This window comes from Neomonachus schauinslandi, chromosome 4, assembly GCF_002201575.2.
Source record: "Neomonachus schauinslandi chromosome 4, ASM220157v2, whole genome shotgun sequence".
NCBI classification, from domain to species: domain Eukaryota; kingdom Metazoa; phylum Chordata; class Mammalia; order Carnivora; family Phocidae; genus Neomonachus; species Neomonachus schauinslandi.
The window spans coordinates 102,833,934-102,850,192 of NC_058406.1; the positions used below are offsets into that span (position 1 = coordinate 102,833,934).

General features: G+C 39.2%; 1 protein-coding gene across 1 annotated transcript in view; it reads left to right on the forward strand.

Moving 5' to 3' along the window:
• The first annotated feature begins 639 nt into the window (after positions 1-639).
• Positions 640-16,259, forward strand: part of SETDB1 (SET domain bifurcated histone lysine methyltransferase 1) — a 34,558-nt gene continuing 18,938 nt past the window's right edge. Inside the window, exons 1-3 of the mRNA XM_021688126.1 lie at positions 640-791; positions 1,662-1,932; positions 2,721-2,872. Coding sequence (XP_021543801.1) covers positions 1,673-1,932; positions 2,721-2,872 — 412 coding nt within the window. The 5' untranslated portion in view covers positions 640-791; positions 1,662-1,672. The remainder of the gene's footprint in view (positions 792-1,661; positions 1,933-2,720; positions 2,873-16,259) is intronic.

Sequence of the window (16,259 nt, forward strand, 5' to 3'; positions counted from 1 at the left end):
GGAATCGAGCCCTGCATTGGGCTCCCTGCTCAGCGGAGAACCTGCTTCTCTCTCTCCCTCTGCTGCTCCCCCTGCTTGTGCTCTGTCTCTCTCTGTGTCAGATAAATAAATAAATACTTTAAAAAAAAAAAACCCCACATGCATGACCTTGTACATACAAACCTAGAAAACTAAGCTATTTTACCTCAAAGGAGCAGGAGTAATACGAGATGGAGGGAGGAGAGGATATTACCACGTTTTTCCTATTACATCTTGATATTCCTCCACTTGTTACAATTTTTACCACTTGTGCAATAAAACCAAAACTGGGTGAGGAAAAAAAAATCTAAACCTAAGTGTTTGGCTACTGAGTCTTTACACGATAAACTTAACATTGCTGCCATTAGTTGGGGTTGGCGGAAGAGGCGGAGCTTCTGCAATATACTCCAGGCCACGCCTACTTTACCCGGCCATTTGTCTCCCACGTGTGCCCTGGACGGCTGTGCTTTGACGCATGCGTACTTGCCTGAGTTTGCCTGGCCTTGCGGGGGCGCTCAGAGGCCTTGGGTTTGACCCTGTCAGGCCACCGTCGTGGCGACCGGAACGGTACCTGAGGTTTGCTTCCGGGCGTCTTTTTCGCTTCCCTTTCCCTCCCTCCCTCACGCTTCTTCCCCTCCCCCTGCTCCCTTTCCCTTACGGTTTCGTTCTACCCCATCGAGGCCGACCCCTGAGTCTCGAGTCTGGGGTCTGGCTGGTGGAAAAGAACTGTTGTAGCTGGAAGCAGGGAGGTGTGGGAAATACTGTTAATTGAGGTATTTGGAGACCAGGGGCCTGTCTGGAATGCTTTGTTTGTGGGAGGAGGTTGGGCGAGGGTGGGAAGGAAGTCTTCTCCGGGAGGCGAGCGGGGGCGGGGTTGAGCTGGGTTTGCGGGGTGGGTGGGACGCACCCCAAAAGGGTAGCGCGGGGGTGGGGCGGTGTGCGGGCAAAGGAAAAATGGAGGCAGTGAGAACTGGCTCTGGGGTCGCACGGCATTCTGGCATCAGTTTTGCTTTAACCGTTTGATCAAAAAAGCAGTTAACACCAATGTATGGGTTATTTGAATTGTACTTTTTAGGTAACCACATTTTATTCCCAGATTGCTTTAGTTTCCTTTTACTTTTGGGAAGCCTCTTTGCTTTTGAATGCTTAAGTGTTAAAGACTTTAAAAGGTAAATTTCCACTTGGAAGCAAAGTAATGTAAGGGGAACAAGTAGTTAAAGAGGAAACAACGAGTGAGTTATAGACCAATCGCTTCCCTCCAGGTGGAGATAAGTGTTCAAACTGGCATAGCATGCAAACAAAGATTTATCTCTTTAGTTAATTAAGGAACACAGGTCACAGAAATACCTTCCTCAGCAAATTGGTTCTCTTCCGTTTCCTAAAACATTATTTTCGGTAGCTCCCTGTTGCATAATATATGTTCTCCATACCCTCAAACTTTTAAATCTTAGGCCCATAGTCCATAGGTTGAGATAAGAATGCTACAAAATCTGATCTCCTGTCAGATACAGGAGAATGGAGAGAGAGAACATAGAATCAAACTTAACTGTATTTGAATAGTAGTGTAGAAATGAGTTTTATTAGGATACTGAAATTTGGTGGTGATGACTCCAAAGGTAATCTTAGTTTTCTCTTCCATGTAGAGGACAACAGCATGTCCTCCCTCCCTGGGTGCATTGGTTTGGATGCAGCAACAGCTGCAGTGGAGTCTGAAGAGATTGCAGAGCTGCAACAAGCAGTGGTTGAGGAGCTGGGGATCTCGATGGAGGAACTTCGGCAGTTCATCGATGAAGAACTAGAAAAGATGGACTGTGTACAGCAGCGTAAGAAGCAACTAGCAGAGTTGGAAACGTGGGTAATACAGAAGGAATCTGAGGTGGCCCATGTTGACCAGCTCTTTGATGATGCATCCAGGTGAGGACTACCTGGAAAATAGGAAATCTCCCCTTTGGCGGTATAATTGTTCATGATATTGTGCTAAGCACTTCATACTTTACAAGGTACAAATGTATAGAACCTTCCTTCATAGGTTAGGATCCAAAATCTGACCTCATAACCACCCATATATAGAATGTTCATCTATCAGAAGCTAATGTATGGGCAGCAGTAGGGGAGTTCAGGTCTTGAGTCCCTTCCCCTTCTTTCTTCTCTACTCTGCTTCCAAACAATTGCTTTGTTTTATTAGTAGGATGATATAGGGAGTGAGGATTGTAAAGTGTTGTTGTCTTATGTAACTGTGGAGCCCTGTATCTACTCCAAAAGCCCCAGAAGATTTGTGTCTGGTACCTTAGTTGTCACTTAGAACACATTTTCAATTAATAAGGTAAATGATGAAATGTGGTTGAGAGGACTGTACTCAGGGCTTATTTTGGATTTTTGAGGCACTGGTCTGGAAACCACTATTTAAACATTTTTCTATGAGAAAAGCATTTTAAATTCTAAATGAACGGTGCCTGGGTGGCTCAGTTGGTTAAGTGTCCTACTCTTGACTTCGGCTCAGGTCTTGATCTCAGGGTGGTGAGTTCAAGCCCCACATTGGGCATGGAGCCTATTTAAAAAATAAAAATAAAAATGAATTCTAAACGGACACACTTGGCCTGTTTAAATTGAGGTCAGTGTATACTTAAATATATATAAATTCTGATGGTTTTTACACCTATTTCTTCTGGCTTTGACCTTTTCTGCATGTGTTCCAATATTAGGGCAGTGACTAACTGTGAGTCTTTGGTGAAGGACTTTTATTCCAAACTGGGTCTACAGTACCGGGACAGTAGCTCTGAGGATGAAGCTTCCCGGCCTACAGAAATAATCGAGATTCCTGATGAAGATGATGATGTCCTCAGTATTGATTCAGGTAAGAGATAAGGGTCCAGGTAGAAAGTCGAGGATTGAAATTGAAAGACAGGAAGTTAAGCAGATAAAAGAAGAAAGGAGAAAACATTGTCACTGACTACATATTCAAAACTGTTGGACTTGTCTGTTACCAAAGAAATAGAACATTATTAGTATCATAGATGTCCCCTATGTACTACTTCCTGATTTCCTGATTGAATGACTTTTCTTTCTCCATTCTGTGTAACTTCTATTCTGAATTCCCTTCCTTTTCTTTATAGGTGGCATTAGCACCTATGTATATATCTCAAAATGGTAGATTGTTTGATTTTGTCTATTTTTGAGGGTTTGTTTTTTTAGGTATAATTTATATACTATAAAATTCAAATACTTTTAAGTGTAGTTTGAGTTTTAGTAAATTTATACAGTAGTGCAGTCTTCACAGTCCAATTTAAGAATACTTGGCATTACCCCAAAAACATCCCTCACATTTATTTGCCTACATTCTCCATTTTCACCCCCAAGTAACCACTGATCTGCTTGCTTCCTTTTTGCCTTCTCTAGAAATTTTGTGTAAATAGAATCACAATTTATTGTCTTTTGTTTCTGGTTTCTGTCACTTAGCATAATGTTTTTGAGATTAATCTATGTTATTGCATGTATCCATAGTGTGCTCCCCCTTTTTTTTTTTGCTGAATAATATTCCATTTTATAGATATACCACAGGTTTTTATCCATTCTTTAATTGATAAATATTTGGGTTGTTTCCAGTTTGGGGACTATTAGGAATAGTGCTGCTATGTACATTTCTTTTTTTTTTTTTTTTAAAGATTTTATTTATTTATTTGAGAGAGAGAGAATGAGAGAGAGCGTATGAGAGGGGTTAGGGTCAGAGGGAGAAGCAGACTCTCCGCCAAGCAGGGAGCCCGATGCAGGACTCGATCCAGGGACTCCAGGATCATGACCTGAGCCGAAGGCAGTCGCTTAACCAACTGAGCCACCCAGGCGCCCTGCTATGTACATTTCTATATAAATCTTTATATGGGCATTATGTTTCATGTCTCTTGGATATTCCACCTAGGAGTAGAATTGCTAGGTCTTAGGGTGGGTGTATGTTTGAGTTTTTAGGAAACTGCCTTACTGTTTTCAAAAGTGGCTGTACCATTTTATATTCCCACTAGCAAAGTATGGGGTTCCAGTTTCTTTACATCCTTGTCAGTGCTTGGTATTGTCAGTCTTTTAGCCATTCTAGTGTGTGTGTGGTATCAAATTGTGATCATAGTTTGCATTTCCCTAAGGAAGTTGAGCATCTTTTCACATACTTACTTGCCATTTATCTATGTTCTCTGGGGAAACATCTATTCAAATCTTTAGTCTTTTTTTTTAATGGGGTTGTCTTTTTATTATTGACTTAGAGAACTTAGGCTTTAGGTACAATTCATTTATTGGATATATTTTACACTTTCTCTCAGATGTGATCTTTTCATTTTCTTAATGGTGTCTTTTAAGAGAAAACTTCTCAAGGTAAGAGTTGAGGGTGGTTCGGGGCACCTGGGTGGCTCAGTCGTTGGGCGTCTGCCTTTGGCTCAGGTCATGATCTCAGGGTCCTGGGATCGAGCCCCACATCGGGCTCCCTGCTCAGCGGGGAGCCTGCTTCTCCCTCTCCCAGTCCCCCTGCTGGTGTTCCCTCTTTGACTGTGTCTCTCTCTGTCAAATAAATAAAATCTTAAAAAAAAAAAAGAGTTGAGGGCGCCTGGGTGGCTCAGTCGTTAAGCGTCTGCCTTCGGCTCAGGTCATGATCCCGGGGTCCCGGGATCGAGTCCCACATCGGGCTCCCTGCTCGGCAGGAAGCCTGCTTCTCCCTCTCCCACTCCCCCTGCTTGTGTTCCTGCTCTCGCTATCTCTCTATCAAATAAATAAATAAAATCTTTAAAAAAAAATATTAACAAGTTGTGGTGGAACAAATGAATAGCCATAAGCAAAATAAGCAAACCACCCTCAACTCTTTTTTTTTTTTTTTTAGATTTTATTTATTTGAGAGAGAGAGACACAGTGAGAGAGGGAACACAAGCAGGGGGAGTGGGAGAGGGAGAAGCAGGCTTCCTGCCGAGCAGGGAGCCCGATGTGGGACTCGATCCCGGGACCCTGGGATCATGACCTGAGCCGAAGGCAGACGCTTAACGACTGAGCCACCCAGGTGCCCCTCCACCACCATTTGTTAAAAAGACTATCCTTTTGGTACTCCTGTCAAAAATCAACTGGCCATGTATATGAGGGTCTATTTCCGGATTCTATTTTGTCACATTGATCTAAGTATCTCTCTTTATACCAGCACCATACTGTAAGCCTGTATTTCATATAATTTCCAAATAAATTTTGGGATCAGCTTGTCATTTCCTATAAAAACATTTTTTTAAACCTGTCGGGATTTTTAATAGGAGCTATATTGAATCTAAAGGTCAATTTGGGGAATATTATCTTTAACAAATACTCAGTTTTATAATGCATTAATATGGTATATCTCTCATAAGTGTTTTATTTTTAATGCTAATGTAAATGATACTTAATTCCATTTTAAGATTTTTGTTAGGATATGAAAATTTAGTTGATTTTTGTGTATTAATCTTGTCGTCTGTAACCTTATTAAGCTCACTATTTTAGAAGTTTTTTGTGGATCCCTTCGGATTTTCTATATTTTTACCTCATGCTGTCTGCAAATAAAGTCAATTTTACTTCTTCCTTTCTAATCTAGATGTCTTTTATTTCTTTTTCTTGCCTTATTGTACTCTATAGAACCTCCAGTACAATGTTGAATGAAAGTTTTGAGAGCAGACATCTTTTCCTTGCTCCTGATCTTAGGGGGAAAGCATTTGGTCTATAGGCATTAATTGTAATGTGAGCTGTAGGGTTTTTGTAGATATCTTTTGTGCGGGTTGAAGGAAATTGCTTCTATTCCTAGTTTGCTGAGTTTTTATCATGGCTCGATTGGAGTTTAGATTTTGTCAGCTACTTTTTCTGTATCATTCTCAGATAATCATACAGGTTTTTTCCTTTTTTTTTATTAATAAGGAGTGTTACAATAATGATTTTTTGGATGTTAAACGAGATTTGTATTCCTGGGATGACCTCCCACCCCACCCCTGCCACTTTGTCTTAGTGTATAATCCTTTTTATATGTTTCTGTATTAGAGTTGCTAATATTTTGTTAAGAATTTTTGCACCTATGTTTATGAGAGCTGTTGTAGTTTTATTGTAATGTGTTTTTTTGACTTTGGTATTATGGTCCTTATAAAGATGAGTTGGTAAATGTTCCCTCCTCTGAGTTTGTATGAAATAGAATTTCTTCCTCAAATGTTTGATAAATTCAGCAGTGAGGCCATCTTGACCTGGATTTTTCTTTGTGGATAGGTTTTTTTTAAATAAGATTATTAGTTTGGAATAGTTTTATATTTTTGTATAAATTGCAAAGATAATACAGAGAGTTCTTGCATACTTTTCATCAGTTTTTCTAATGTTAGTGTTTTATGTTACCGTGGTACATTGGTCAAAACTAAGAAGCAAACATAGGTACATTACTTTTACCTAATCTCTAGACTTTTGGTTTCTGGGCTTTTTCCATTACAGGATACCACATTGAATTTATTGTGAGAAGGTTTTTAATTACTGATTACTTTTCTTTACCTGATACGCCCATTTGGATTTTCTATTCCTTCTCAAGTCCTTTTTGTTAATTTGTATCTTTCTAAAAATTTTTCCATTTCATCTAAGTTGTCTAAATTATTGCCATAAAGTTCATAGTATTCCCTTATGATTCTTTTGAATTTCTGTATGTTCTGTAGTAATGTCCCTTCTTTCATTCCTGATACTGGTTATATGGATATTCTTTTTTTTTTTTTTTTTTTTTGTTTTATTTTTTTAATATATTTTTTTTTTTTTTTTTTTTTTTTAAGGAACCAGTTTTTGGGTTCATTCATTTATTTTTCTCTAGTGTTTTCCTGTTTTCTATTACACTGATTTCTACTCTGATCTTTATTCCTTCCCTGTACTTGGATTTGATTTGTTCTTCTTTTTCTAGTTTCTTAAAATTAAAACAGATTATTTATTTTATTTTATTTTAAGATTTTATTTATTTATTTGATAGAGAGAGACACAGTGAGAGAGGGAACACAAGCAGGGGGAGTGGGAGGGAGAAGCAGGCTTCCCACCAAGCAGGGAGCCCAATGTGGGGTGATGTGGGGCTCGATCCCAGGACCCCGGGACCATGACCCGAGCCAAAGGCAGACGCTTAACGACTGAGCTATCCAGGCGCCCCCTTATTTTTTTTATGTTTTTAAGATTTTATTTATTTGACAGACAGCGAGAGAGGGAACACAAGCGGAGGGAATGGGAGAGGGGGAAGCAGGCTTCCCTCTGAGCAGGGAGCCCGATGAGGGGGCCCATGCAGGGCTGGATCCCAGGACTGTGGGATCATGACCTGAGCCACCCAGGCGCCCCTTGATTTGATCTTTTTTTCTTGCTAATGTAAACATTTAAAGCTGTAAATTTCCCTTTAAGTGTTTCTTTACTGCATCTCGTAAATTTTTGTGTGTTGTATTTTCATTTAACTCATAATTTTTAATTTCCTTTGTGATTTTTCTTTGACCAGTTGATTATTCCAAATATTTGGGGATTTCCCAGATTTCTTTCTTTTGTGAGTTTTTTATTTAATTTCATCGTGGGGGGCGCCTGGGTGGCTCAGTCGTTAAATGTCTGCCTTTGGCTCAGGTCATGATCCCAGGGTTCTGGGATCGAGCCCTACATCGGGCTCCCTGCTCTGCAGGAAGCCTGCTTCTCCCTCTCCCACTCCCCCTGCTTGTGTTCCTGCTCTCGCTATCTCTGTCTCTGTCAAATAAATAAAAATCTTAAAAAAAATTTTTTTTTTATTGTGGTCAGAAAATATACTTTGTATTATTTTAATCCTTTTAAATTTACTTAAATATTTTTATTTATTTTTTAATTTTTTTTTTCAAGATTTTATTTATTTGACAGAGAGAGTGAGAGAGCACAAGCAGGGGGGAGCAGTAGAAGGAGAGGGAGAAGCAGGCTTCCCGCGGAGCGGTGAGCCTGATGCAGGGCTCGATCCCAGGACCCTGGGATCATGACCTGAGCTGAAGGCAGACGCTTAACCGACTGAGCCACCCAGGCGCCCCATTTAAATATTTTTTAATGACCTAGCATATTGTCTGTCCTGGAGAATGATCCATGTGTGCTTGAAAAGAATTTGTATTCTTCTGCTGTTGGATGGAGTATTTTATAAATGTTGGTTAGGTTAAGTTGGCTAATAGTGCTGTTCAAGTTCGTGTCCTTATTAGTTTTCTGTCTAGTTGTTTTAACAATTACTTGGAAAGGAGTTTTGAAATCTTGAACTAAAATTGTTGAATTGTTTGTCCTTTCAATTTATTTCAGTTTTCGCTTCTTGTATTTTGGAGTCTGTTATGTATACATTTATAGTTGATTTTTTATTATTAAAAGATTTCTCTGTGTCTCAAGCAATATCGCTTTTCTTAAAGTCTGTTTTAGCAGATGTTAATATAGCATTTCCATTTTTATTATGATTACCGTTTGCGTGTTTTTTTCTGTCCTTTTACTTAAAATCTGTTTCTGTCTTTGAATTTAGTGTATCTCTTACAGATAGTATATAGTTAGATCTTGTGGTTTTTTTTAAATCCAGTCTCACAGTTTCTGGCTTTTAATTAGTTTTGAGTCCATTCATGTGAATCCATGTGGGTGGATTTACATCAATCATTTTGCTCTTTTCCCCCCCATATTTTTTGTATTTATCTGTTTTTTACTGCCTTCTTTTTGTCAAACAAATATTTCAGTAAATCATTTTAATTCCTCTGATTTTTTTTTTTTTAGCTTTTTAAAAAGTGCTTGCATATTTATCTGATCATTATCTACTACAAGTTAATTTGTAGTAGATAATGGTATTATCTTAATTCTGGTAAAATATAGCAACTTTGCACCAGGATAGCTCCATTTTCACTCTCTTCTTGGGTGATACTGTCGTCAAATATATTGCACCTGCGTATGTTTAAAGCCAACAATTTAGTGTTACAATTATTGCAAGGACCAATCTTATTTTTAAAGAAGTTATGGGAAGAAGAGAAAAATACATATTTACCCAGATGTTTACATTTTCATTGCTCTTTATTCCTTCCTATGGATCTGAGTTACCATCTAGTGTCATCTTTTTCCAGTCGGAAAGATTTCCTTTAATATTTCTTGTAGTTCTGGTAAAAGTGGATTCTCTGCCTTTGTTTACCTGGGATATAAAATTCTTTTTTTTTTTTTTTTTTTTAAAGATTTTTTATTTATTTATTTGAGAGAGAGAGAATGAGAGAGAGAGCATGAGAGGGAGGAGGGTCAGAGGGAGAAGCAGACCCCTCGCTGAGCAAGGAGCCCGATGCGGGACTCGATCCAGGGACTCCAGGATCATGACCTGAGCCGAAGGCAGTCACTTAACCAACTGAGCCACTCAGGCGCCCAAAATTCTTTTTTTTTAAAGATTTATTTATATTTACTTTTAGAGGGGGAGAGAGCGAGCACGAGTGAGTGCATGCACAAGCAGGAGGGGCAGAGGGAGAAGGAGAGAGTATCTCAAGCAGACTCTGTGCTGAGCATGGAGCCTGGCACAGGGCTTGATCTCGCAACCCTGAGATCATGATCTGAGCCAAAACCAAGAGTCCGACACTTAACTGACCGTGCCACCCAGGCACCCCTGGGATACAGAATTCTTTTGTTTTAAGATTTTATTTACTTACTTACCTGACAGAGAGAGAGAGAACACAAGCAGGAGGAGCGGCAGGGAGAGGGAGAAGCAGGCTCCCTACTGAGTAAGGAGCCCAATGTGGGGCTCGATCCCAGGACCGTGGGATTATGACCTGAGCCCAAGGCAGACGCCCAACAGACTGAGCCACCCAGGCACCCCATGGGATATAGAATTCTTGATTGGCTGTTTCCTTTTGGCACTTTGAATATGCCATTCCAGTGCCTTCTGGTCTCCATTATTTCTGATGGAAAGTCAGATGAAATTGTTATTTGTAATCTGGGTATGAGTCATTTTTCTTACAGCTTTAAAGATTTTCTCTTTTGATTTTAGTAGTTTGACTAGGTTGTGTCTAGGTATAATTCTCTCTGTATTTGTCCTACTTGAGATTCATTGAATGTGGACTGTAGTTTCAGGTTTTTCATCAAATTTAGAAGTGTTTCAGTCATTTCTTTTTTTAGAATATATATTTTTTCAATACATTTTTTTAAGATTTTATTTTTAAGTAATCCCTACACCCATTATGGGGCTCGAACTTACGACCCCAAGATCAAGTTGCACACTCTACCAACTGAGCCAGCCAGGTGCCCCATTCTCTCTCCCCTTGCCTTCTCAGATCCATGTTACATATATGGTATAATGCCTCACATTGTCCCATATGTCTCAGAAGCTGTTCATTTTTCTTCAGTCTTCTCTTTGTGCTTTGAATGGGACAATTTCTCTATATAGGAATCTATATTCTAACTTATTCTATCATTTTAAATTTGCTTTTTTAGCTTCTCTAGTGAATGTTTCAGTTTTTGTAATTTCAACTCCAGTATTTCCATTTGCTTCCTTTTATAATCAGGTCTTTTGTTTACTAAGTATTAGCATATTTTTCTTTTTTTAAGTCTTTGAATGTAATTTCTTTTTTTTTTTTTTTAAGATTTTATTTATTTATTTGACAGAGAGAGAGATAGCGAGAGCAGGAACACAAGCAGGGGGAGTGGGAGAGGGAGAAGCAGGCTTCCCGCTGAGCAGGGAGCCCGATGTGGGACTCGATCCTAGGACCCTGGGATCATGACCTGAGCCGAAGGCAGATGCTTAACGACTGAGCCACCCAGGCGCCCTGAATGTAATTTCTTTTAGCTCTTTGAGCATGTTTATAAATCCAGTATCTAGGCCCATGCAGCAAGTCAGTTTCTATTGCCATGGTTTGTTCCCTGAGTATAGGTTGCACTTTCCTGTTTCTTTGAACGTCACCATTTTTTGTGTTGGAAGCTGGACATTTATATAATGTAGCAACTCTGAATTTTAATTTAAAGCTGCTATTGTCTTTCTTTTTTTTGGTGGGGGAGGGGCAGAGGGAGAGAGAGAATCTTAAGCAAGCTCCATGCCTAGCACAGAGCCTGATGCGAGGCTCAGTTTCATGATCCTGAGATCATGACCTGGGCCGAAATCAAGAGTCAGACGCTTAACCAACTGAGCCACCCAGGCACCCCTCTGGTTTCTGTTTTTGGGTTTTTTTCATTCTTTTTCTTTTTTTTTTTTAAATAATTTTTCTTATACTGCCAACTCTGTCTTCCCTTTAGTGTGCAGCTGATGTCTCTGCTTGGTTTTTAAATTTAAACTATATATTAGCTTGGATCCTGACAGTTGACCCCCCTTTTTAAAATAGTTTAGCCGGGGTGCCTGGGTGGCTCAGTTGTTAAGCGTCTGCCTTTGGCTCAGGTCATGATCCCGGGGTCCTGGGATCGAGCCCTGCATCTGGCTCCTTGCTCAGCGGGAGGCCTGCTTTTCCCTCTCCCACTCCCTCTGCTTGTGTTCCCTGTCCTGCTGTGTCTCTGTCAAATAAATAAAATCTTTGAAAAATTAAAATAAAATAAAATAGTTTAGCCATTCAGTTTTACAGAAGTATAGAGAATACATTCAGAGTTGCATCTAGTTCTCAAGTCTCCATTGGGTTTCTTGGATCTTTTCTGTATGTACATAGTTTAGCAGTCACCCACAGAATTCATACTCGCTTTTATATACATTAGCTTGGCTCCTAACCATTGCCCCCCCCCTTTTTTTGCAGAGTTTAACCAGTGAGTTGTGGGGTTTTTTTGTTTTTTGGGTTTTTGTTTTTTCCCTAAGGATTTATTTATTTTAGAGAGAGTGTGGAGGGGAGGGGCAAAGGGAAAGGAGAGAGAGACCTAAGCAGACTCCACAATGAGTGCAGAGCCCAACATGGGGTTTGATTCCATGAACCTGAGATCATGAGCTGAGCCAAAGTCAAGAGTTAGACGCTCAACAGACTGCGCCACCCATGTGCGCTTAGCCAGAGAGTTTTACAGAGGTATAGAGAATTCATTCAGAGTTGCTTCTAGTTCTCAAGTCTCCATTGACTCTCCTGGGTCTTCTCTGCATGTGCCTTGTTTAGCAGTCACTCAAGAATGTATGGAGAATTTATTTAAGCCTGTCTACAGCTCTCTCATTTTCAGGATCTCCTTGTTAAATTTCTGACTGGTTTGCTGCACACACTAAACAAGAGCTGCAACCTCAGACTAACAGAACTGCTCCTTGTCATGGCTAGTGCCTCAATGGTAAAGCCGTAGTTTCTGCTCACCCAACTAGAGGTGGAGTAGGGATGGGAGCTGCCCCAGGCAAGAGGTCTTAATCTTCCTTGTCAGAATTTTAGCAGTTTTTTAAGAACAAATACTTCTCAGTTTGTTGTCTTTGGTCACTTTCCAGTGCCCTGAATTGATTGTTTCTAACAATTTTTTTCTAGTTTTATACTTGTTTTCTGCAGTTTTATACTTGTTCCCCTTCTGCATAGGGGAATCATCCTTTTCATATCACTATTATCAGAAGTGCCATAGTTTTGCCTATTTCTTAACTGTATAAATGGAATCTTAGTATAGGCATTTTTCAGTCATTTCTTTAACATCATGCTGATGTGTGATGCTTAGTTTGGTAACTACTACAGTATACTATTCCATCTTATGAATATGATAACAATATATCTATTCTCCTGCCAGTTGACATTTCATTTGTTTTCAGTTCAAATAATTATTTATTTATTATTTTTTAATTTAAAATTTTTAGTTAACAGTGCAATACTGATTTCTGTAAGTGCTTCATCACTTACAACACCCAGTGCTCATCACAAGTGCCCTCTTTAATACCCATCACCTCTAGCACATCCCTCACCCCTTCCCTCCATCAACCCTCAAATTTGTTCTCTGTTGTTAAGAGTCTCTTATGGTGTGCAAGAATCTTTCTATTTTGGCAGTCTTAAACTGAATTTTTAGGATATATATACTGTAAGAGTGGAGTTGCTAGTTCTTAGGATATGGAAATTCTAATATTGGGTAAGTAACAAACAGCTTTCCAAAGTGGTTGTACCAATTTATATTTATAACTACCGGTGGATGAATGTGTCCTATGTTCCACATCCTTGACAACACTTGGTATTGTGGTTTTTAAATTTTATTTTATTTTTTAAAGATTTTATTTATTTACTAGAGAGCGAGCACGCACAAGCAGGGGGAGCAGCAGGAAGAGGGAGAGAGAGGAGCAGGGAGCCCAACGTTGGGCTCAGTCCCAGGACCCCAGAATCACAACCTGAGCTGAAGGCAGGCTCTTAACTGACTGAGCCACCCAGGCGCCCCTTGTAGTTTTTCTTTGATATGTCTGTTCATATCTCTTGCTTGTTTGCTCAATGATCATTTGTCTTTTTCTTGATTCATAGGAAGTCTTTATATGTCACAAATACTAATCCTTTGTAGTTATGAGTTGCAAACATCATTCCCAGCTTATGGTTTATCTTTATTTTTTATGTTATTTGTTGATGAACAGAAGTTATAATTTTAGCATTTTCTTTTATGGTAATTGGTTTGTATAGCCTTTCTGCCCTGAGGTTTTATTATAAAGATCTCTTATGTTGCCTTTGAAAGTTTCATAGTTTTGCCTTTAATCCAACTGAAATTTATTTTTTGTGTAGTATTTGAGGTAAATATCTGAATTTTTTTTCATATGGTTATTAATCAGTGTTCCAGTGCCACTTACTGAAATGAGTCTCTTCTTACTGATTTACATTGTCTATTTGTCATAAATTATTTCCATATTTGTGGATTTATTTCTGGACTTTCTATTCTGTTTCATTTCTCTGTCATTTTTTCTTACGTCAGTTCTATATTGTCTGTAACTGGGCTTTGTATGTTTCTACATCTGTTAACACAGTAACCTCACTGTGGTTTTCTTCTTTATGGATGTCTTGGTTCTTTTCACCTGTCATGCTTTTATATATATTTGAGAATCAGCTTGTCATGTTCCCCTCTCACCCCCCCCCCAAAAAAAACTATTGACAATATTAAAAGATCAATTTAGGGATAGCTGATCATTTTATACTATTTAATTCTTCTATACAAAAACAAAAACAGTAAAGTTGATGGTTGCACAATGATACCAATGTACTTAATACTACTGAACTGTATGCTTAAAAATGGTTAAGGTGGTATATTTTATGTTACATGTATTTTACCACAATAAACAAAATTGGGGACAAAAGAATCAGATTTATAGATACTGAGAGGGAATACTTTTCCTAGGTATTTGAAGTGTGGGGATAAAAAGCAACATAAAAAGTTCATGTTGAATATGAGTAAAAGAATGGAGAGGGGAAAGAGTACATATGTACATTTACAGAGTATCTTTGGCTGCAAAAAAACTGATATTATTGGTTGCTTCTGAGGAGAGTAACTAGAAGCAGGAGTCTGAGGGTGAGCTATGTTTTACTGTGTGTCCTTTCATAATGTTTGAGTTTTTTTACCACATGAATATTTTTACTTTTAAAATGTACTTTTAGGGCGCCTGGGTGGCCCAGTTGGTTAAGCAACTGCCTTCGGCTCAGGTCATGATCCCAGGGTCCTGGTATCGAGCGCTGCATCGGGCTCCCTTGCTCAGCGGGAAGCCTGCTTCTCCTTCTCCTTCTGCCTGCCGCTCCCCCTGCTTGTGCTGTCTCTCTCTCTCTATGTCAAATAAATAAAACCTTTAAAAATAAATAAATGAGGGCACCTGGGTGGCTCAGTCGTTAAGCGTCTGCCTTCGGCTCAGGTCATGATCCCAGGGTCCTGGGATCGAGTCCCACATCGGGCTCCCTGCTCAGCGGGAAGCCTGCTTCTCCCTCTCCCACTCCCCCTGCTTGTGTTCCTGCTTTCGCTATCTCTCTCTCTGTCAAATAAATAAAATCTTTAATAAATAAATAAATAAATAAATAAATAAAATGCACTTTTATAGTTGTAGAGGTCTGGGTTAACAGGTGTTTAGTCGTATACTATATCCACAGCTCTTTGAGGAATGCATGTGTATGCATAGGGGTGTGTCTGTATTCTCTCCAAGGTTTGGTTCATCTCAAGTAAATTACTATGTATCCTAACTTTTGAAACTTAATATATTGTTAGCAGTCTCATGTTATTAAAGATTCTTTGTGAACCTCATTTGGAGATGTTAGTTTGTTTAACCATTTTGTTAAATGGGCTTTTTTTTTTAGGACATTTACATTGCTTTCCCTTTTTTTTTTTTTTTTTTAAGATTTTATTTATTTGAGAGAGACAGAGAGAGCAACAGAGATAGCGAGAGAGAGCATGAGCAGGGAGGAAAGGGAGAAGCAGGCTCCCCACTGAGCAGGGAGCCCAACTCGGGGCTCGATCCCAGGACCCTGGGATCATGACCTGAGCCAAAGGCAGACACTTAATCAACTGAGCCACACAGGTGCCCCTCCATTTTTGTTTTTTATTTTTTGCTGCCTTTTTCTCCCAGTTTTATTGAGATATAATTGACATATAACATTGTATTAGCTTAAGGTGTGAAAATAGTGATTTGATATATGGATATACTGTGAAATGATTACCACCATTACTTTCCATTTTTTAAAAAGATTTATTTATTTATTTGGGTGGGGGGAGAGAGGGCATGAGCAAGAGCGAGGGGAGGGACAGAAGGAGAGGGAGTAGCAGGGTTCCTGCTGAGCAGTGAGCCGGATGTGGGGCTTGATACCAGGACCCTGGGATCATGACCTGAGCCAAAGGCAGACGCTTAACTGACTGAGCCACCCAGGCGCCCCTCTGTTTTTAAATAGTTATAAATCTCTAAAACTGCATTGTCCAATACAGTAGTAGCTGCTATCCAGATGTAGCTATTTAAATTACGTGAAATGTGAAGGGTCTGTTATTTTCCAGAGTATATAAAGAACTGTTGCAACTCAAGAATAAAAAGACAACCCAGTTTAAAAATGGGCAAGATATTTGAATAGTTATTTTTTCAAATAAGATATGTAAATGACCACTAAGTAAATGGAAAGATGCTTGACATCATTAGTCATTAAGGAAATGCAAATCAGAACCACTTTATACTAATTAGGATGGCTGTAATAAAAAAGAGACAGTAACAAGTATTGATGAGCATATCTATCACAGCAGGAGGTTCTGTTGGACAGCACTACTCAAGAATAAACATTTTTATTTCATTCATTGACCACTTTTCATTTTTCAAATCATTCAAATAATCCATACGCAAATTGTTGTTATAAAAACAACAGATTCTGGGGCGCCTGGGTGGCTCAGTCGTTGAGCACCTGCCT